Source organism: Neodiprion lecontei, chromosome 3, assembly GCF_021901455.1.
Source record: "Neodiprion lecontei isolate iyNeoLeco1 chromosome 3, iyNeoLeco1.1, whole genome shotgun sequence".
In the NCBI taxonomy this organism is placed as follows: domain Eukaryota; kingdom Metazoa; phylum Arthropoda; class Insecta; order Hymenoptera; family Diprionidae; genus Neodiprion; species Neodiprion lecontei.
Window position 1 is genome coordinate 30,358,856 of NC_060262.1, and position 6,509 is coordinate 30,365,364.

The 6,509-nt window shown below is 43.1% G+C and overlaps 1 protein-coding gene across 1 annotated transcript; it reads right to left on the bottom strand.

Moving 5' to 3' along the window:
- Window positions 1–1,624: 1,624 nt before the first annotated feature.
- Window positions 1,625–5,893, bottom strand: LOC124293461 (kinesin-like protein KIF20B). Its single transcript, XM_046734334.1, has one exon. It carries the CDS (start codon window positions 5,891–5,893, stop codon window positions 1,625–1,627), a length of 4,269 nt encoding a protein of 1,422 aa, XP_046590290.1.
- Window positions 5,894–6,509: the final 616 nt, after the last annotated feature.

Here is a 6,509-nt window from a genome sequence, read left to right on the forward strand (position 1 = left end):
TTGGATGATATTTCCCGCAACGATCAAATCTTATTGCCAATTGAAAGAGGAAACTTCGCGGTACATTTGCCGCGTGGAATTACCAGCCTCCAGAGGTGAGTCGGTGAAAATGGCCTTCAAGATCCACCCCTGAGAAAACCGCTAGCCACTAGCTACCATGCCCCAATAATGAGCATGTGGCGCTACTCAATTGAATGGCAAGGAAAAACAAACTAACGAAATTACAACGAGCCGGCGTGTCTTATACGTCGCCAGAGCTGATTGCGTTAAAAAAAAACCTCGAAACCCCGTCACTATCGTTCTCGACATTCTTGTGGTGACGTGCACCGTTTTTACTTTCCGTAGCACCGTTTTAATTACGTAAATTTCCTGAAATTCGACGCAGCAGTCCCCCTGTTACGGCTTTACTGTGCTGCGGTTAGTTTGCTCATTCTGAGCCAATAATAAACAAAGTTTCACTCCCATCGATTACTGATATTATTGGTTTTCTATCCGCCCCTCTGCAGCCGATCGTCGCTACAGCACCGAATGTGGTTTCGATTTTTGTTACAATAACATCTCGTAGCACCCCAGCTAACTGGATGACTGCTTTCTGCAGGGGCCAGCCAGGGGTGATCAGATTTTATTGGCAATATGCTATCATTTCTGATATTAGACGTCGCCGACGCTCTTAGACTCATTACATCAGGATGGTTCTACGTGATCTTTTGCACACGAGTGCATGGGCTGTTTTTATGGGTCTCTGATTGGAAATTATGGCCAGCTATATGTGTATTGGCGTCGAAAAGTTTCTACCGTTATTCCGAGAGATCGCGAATGGAATCGATGTAAGCAAGCCAAACTCGTAACAACGGTATAAGGATTAGGACGGACTGTCGTATAATGTAATTTACTTAACTATGACACCTTTTTTGAAATGCCGTTTATTTTAGTTCATTATAATCGTTTCATGATCCAATTGTTTTTACTGTTATAGCAATTCGTAAGATCAGTGTTACAATATTATTAACGCACGATGAAAAACAATAGAACTGAAATAAGAAACAGCAATAGCATAACGTAACACATTTGTCAACTCTGAAAATCCTCTCTATTTAATCCGAGAGTCTTATAATCGAAGAGAACTTATAGCTTCACAGTAATGAATGATGCAAAATTACTCGAGTAATTGGCATTCGCTCAGTATGCGAAATTAGGGGGAAAACATTCTAGGTTAGGATTACGCAGCGCGGAATTCTGTCAATTTGTAAAATGATGTAAAAATGAGGTCAGCATAAGAAAGCTACCACAGTTTGTTGGTCCAATCCATTTTTTCCGATCAGTTGTCTTGTCTTTTCCGTACTCCCGTCAATTGCATATATAGCGGCGCGTTAGACTTGTCAAATAACAGATTTGTAGACTCTTGTGAATAATGAATTGCAGGGTTTCTCACTTCTTTCGAAACACCTTAACGGTCTCGCAATCACCGTAACGTTTCAGCTTTTAGACACGTTCAAAATCTAAAGAATCATTAACGCAATTGTGAGATGGTTCGTAATTTGGTAATTAAACACAAAATCAGTTTATTCAATTTCTCACAATCAAATCTCTAAGGTACATACATCCTGACGTCAATCGAGTACTATCAAATCAATTCGAACAAATGAACGATAACAATAAATATTATAATCATAATATCTTGGGAACGCAATACAGTCTGTACCTCAGGTGGCTCCAAACGCGAGCCTGTGTCGTTTATGTTTGATCGGGTGATCAACGTATCTCTGACCATTAGAGATGCTTCTTCAACAGGTAGGACTGGGGTTATAGTTTTACTTTGACAATCGAACGGCGCTGATTTGGCATCAAATTGGTCAGCTCCACTCTGCCGCGTTGGCGTCGACGCTGCGAGAAGGTCCACTCTGGTTGGAGATGCTCCGTCATCCAAAGAAACGTCGCTATATTTGCAATTGGGTTCCAAATTTTTTGACAATCTCTGATCATTGTTCTTCTGATATTTCTCGATTTGTTGCTCTCCAAGGAACTTTCCGTCTTTTCGGATAGTATCTTTCGTTTCGGAGGCAATTTTTTTCATGTTTTCACGAACGTGCTTACCATCTACTCCGTCTATTTGGTGGAGATTTTTTTCGACAATAAGAAAGCATTCTTCATCCTTGACTAGTTGCAAATCAGTCAGTGATTGATCATTCGAGGTGTGACCTATGTCGTTATTTTTCAACTCTTGTAGCAGCCAGCTTTGTATTTTGCTTTCGACGGATGACAGTCTTTCCATGTTGGCAAGCAATTGTCTGTGATGATGGTCTGCCTGCAACTGACACTTCGCTAAAATATCTTCAGATGTTTTGGCTCTTTGCTCTAACTCGCTCAACACGTGGATGCTACTCCTCAGCGTCACGTCCATACTTGCTTCCATTGGCGGCATCTTGATCAGATCCCGATGCTTCAATTCAGAAATTTCTTTCTGCAACTCATCGATTCTCATCTCATGCTCATTGAAGTATACTGTGGCAGTTTTTTCGGATTGTATGTTCGTTTGTGACAGCTGTTTTTCAAGCTTCGATACTTTGTCGTTCAAGGAATCTAAGTAACGCCTTTCCTCGTCTTGTCGGAGCTTGACGTCTTTTTCAAACGCTTCCATTTTTGCCTCGCAATTTACTACCTTTACTTCCAATTGCACAAAAATATCTGTTACTCGTGCATCCTTTTCCAAGTTGTTAAAACTGAGTGATCGTAGTTCCGTCTCCGTTGATATTCTTCTATCTGTTAGTGGAATTTCGTTACTCTCAAAACTAGCTTCGACGATTTTTATTTCCTGCTTGGCATTTTCTGGCCTCTGGAGAATTTGTTTTCTATTCCCCAACTTATCAAATTTTAACTGCAACCTATCCAGTAGTTCACCCACCGAATTTTTAATATATAACCCAGTAATGCTCAGTTTACTATTTCTGCCATCGGTTTCCAAATCTGTACCTACTGGTTCATTAATTCGTTCCATAGTTTGATTTTCACTGCTCATGGTCACTGCAATGCCAGAATCATCTATACCGCTGGCAGTACTGAATTTGAAAGAGCATTGATTTTCGTTACAAACAGAACCGTCAGTGTTATCAGTGCTACTAGCATCTTGCCTTTGAAAAATTCCCTCGTTTAGCGAATCCAAACTCATAATTCGGTCTCTGGTGTTTTCGAACCGTTTCGTTGTCACAAATTCACCTTCAATGGGTGAATTTTCTATTTCAATACTGGTTATTTCCCTATTTATTTTCATGCCTTCAAGTCCAGTCACGGTTAATTCACAATCAGCATCATAAGGAAATAGGCCGAACTTGTGCTCGGTAGCATTAGAGTTCTTCTGAGCACGAACGCATCCAACTTTATGCAACTTGTTCAGATCTTCAACCGCGCCCATTAGGTTCAACCGAATAGATTCAGATTTCTTCAACTCTCCCTCTGTGTAAATCACTCGCGCTTCAGCATCGGCCAACTGCTTGGTTTGGCACTCTAATTTTTCCGTAATCTGGTCTAGCCGCTTTGATCGTTCCGCCAAGCACACGCTCGATTGGTCCAGCTGCTCTTCAAGGTCGTCGATCTTCTCGGCATGCTCAATGAGATTCGCGTTCGCCTCGATCAATTCTTCCTGCATACGACGGGCGTCCGAAGTTATCCTAATGTACTCCTCCTTGGCCTCGTTTAGAAATTCTTTAAGATTTTTAATGCGCTCCTCTCTACTGTTGAGTTGCCTCTTTAGTTCCTCGGTGAAATGCGCTCCGTCATCCTTACGTCGAATATCATTTTCAGCTGCTTCCAGCATTTTTTTCACGCCCCTCAGTTCCTCCTTGAGAAGTGACAGCTCGAAGACAGCTTTATTTTTCTCGGCAATTGCATTTTCCCTGGCTGATCTGAGCTCTTTAATTGTCTCTTTAGAAACGAGAATTTTCGCAGTCAAACTGGCATTCTCAGCCTCCATTTCTCGGATATCGGCTTCCCTGTCGTCAACAGCATCGCCGTCGTCCCAACGCCTGCGTTTCCTACTGTTCAGACAGTTTAGCTTTTCTTTGTAAAAATTTTCCACTTGGTTCACCGACCAGGCAAGAAGATGCTCCTGCTGCTCTTCCACGTCCTTTGAACGACTCATCCAGCTGGCCTCAAGGTCGTTTATCAACCCAGTATAAGTGTTGGCCATTTCTTCGCGAATTTCCAGATCCTTGTCTATCATAGACTTTTTCAACTCTGCGTACTCTTCCTGTAATTTTTCGTGTTCCGCTATCAAATCCTCGTAACATTCGCGAAGAACGTAGTCGCAGTTTTCGCTCTTTTCCGGACAAACTTCGTGCGTAGGATTTTCTACCACTGCGTGATCCCAATCGGTATAAGTTTTCACGCTCTGCGAAACAGCCCGCGAAAATCTTGTCGTGAACATTTTCTTCTTAACCTCCTTAGCCGGTTCTATGATAATTTTTTTTGCGATGGCAGAAAAATTTAGCACGTTTTGCGTCTCGGCGTACAAACTTGGCACAGGGTTCACATTGACGATCAGAGTGATCTGTTCCTTCCCGGATAAAGCTTTCTGAAATAACCGTGTCAATTTTGATTCGCGGAACGGTCCGAGCAGCTCCGATTTTTGCCTCAACGACTGTCCTTCCCATATAGATTTCAAACATCTGCCAAGAACCAACAGACTCGTATTTATATTCTGCGTCTCCTTGAGTCGATCCCCCACGTTTTTCGTCATCTTCAAGCGTCCTGATCCTGCCAGATCGCAGAAAGACAGAGCGCTGACTTCGACGTCCTCGGTCGCACTCTCCGCGTAATATTTGAGGAGTTTAATCGTGAATATACAGTGCGAACGAGAGCTTCGAAAATTCAGCGCCGTGGCTGCGGTCTTCGACCTGAACTGTCCGGCTAGTAAAACCTGATATGCCTCTTCATCGGAGTTGACGTAGACCATTCTTAAGTCCTTGATAAATGTCCTGCCTTGTTTGTCCGTCACCATTTTTAACGGTACTTTTTTCTTCTGGCAGTCAGTTGACAGCAGATCATATATAGCGTCGTTGTAGATCTCGGCGAAGGAAATCCAAACTGAGTACATGAGGTTCTCATTATGAGACAGCGTCGAATCGCTCTCTGTCGCTCTGATCGTCTCCCGCATAGTTTGGTAGGCGTTAATAAATTCCGTCTTCTCCGGAAACGGGAAAGAGAGCAGCTTGTCTCTTATCTCGAGTTCGCGCACTCGCTCCGTCGAGCTCAAACCAATAACGTGACTCTGATAAATCGGCTTGTACCACGGCGTTGACAGCGTCGAGTTTGCGTTACGGAACACGAAATTAATACTCAATGGAATGATCCCGGGCGCCGAGGGGACCCCGTTAAGGGTGTAAGACTTTCCTGAATTGGAAGTGCCATAACTCATGACAGTCGAGCTTTGTCCGGCTAAGAAATCCTCGACCTGAGGCTTGATCGCTCCGTCGAACAATTCCTTCTGGGTGATGGACGGCCCGAAGGCAGACGTGAAGGTAAATGTTCTGCACACCCTTTCGTTCGCCTTGACATTCTTCAGGGATCTCGTGCTTACGTCGAGACTCGGGAATTTCGTTAACAACGTTGTAGAATTGACGATGGTATAAGCGTCTTCTTGTTCCTTTGTAAGCTCGATCTCTGGCGGGAAAGGCTTCAATCGAAGGTAAACCTTGATCGTCTGCGAGGCCATCGGTTCCGATCCAAGTGTCATGATGGAATCCTCTTCAGATTTGTTTAGTCCTATCTCGTTCTTCTCCTCTTCGAAATTTGTGTTTGATTGGGATTCACGGGAGGCGAGGGATACGGTTTCTCGCCTTTCAAGGGCATCTTGGCTACCTTGGATATTCAGAGCAGAATTGATTTCCTTGTTGTCCATAATGAACTGTTGAAACAATTTACGTACCGAGGGTCTGAGACTGCTAGATTTCTAATCTTTCGCGAGCAATTTTCAATTCCTACGCACTCATAGTTTTGACTATCACAAACCGTATCGGAAATTGCGGCTCGATTTTTAACTTAATTACCGCACCGTTCGTACATGAATTTCAGTATTTTTTCCATGCCACTTGGAAGAAGATTTTTCCGCGACCGTGCTTTACGTTGAACTGTCAAATAGCAGCAATAAGGTTAACTGCATCCAGAAGGCATTCAATTTTTACTTCTACACTCGCGTTACACTAACATTCTGCTTTGCTTTTTTTTTGTTTTGCGCTAACACGATCATGCGAACGAACGTGTGCTTCAATTGCCAAGGAGAGAGCCAATTCACAAGAAGTACAAGAAGGACGATTTTTTATACTCTCAATTCTCGAGCTGAGAAATGGCGTTGAAAAGCACGTTGACAGCTATGGACTTGTATGTAGGAGTCTCGGAGTCGTTAAGTATTTACGTTATAAGGGAGACATCACTTTTGATCTACTGCAGCCTCGTATATACGATGCTACCTGACTTATAGACCATAAAAAGCTCGAAGAGTATCTCTCTTCTGGAAC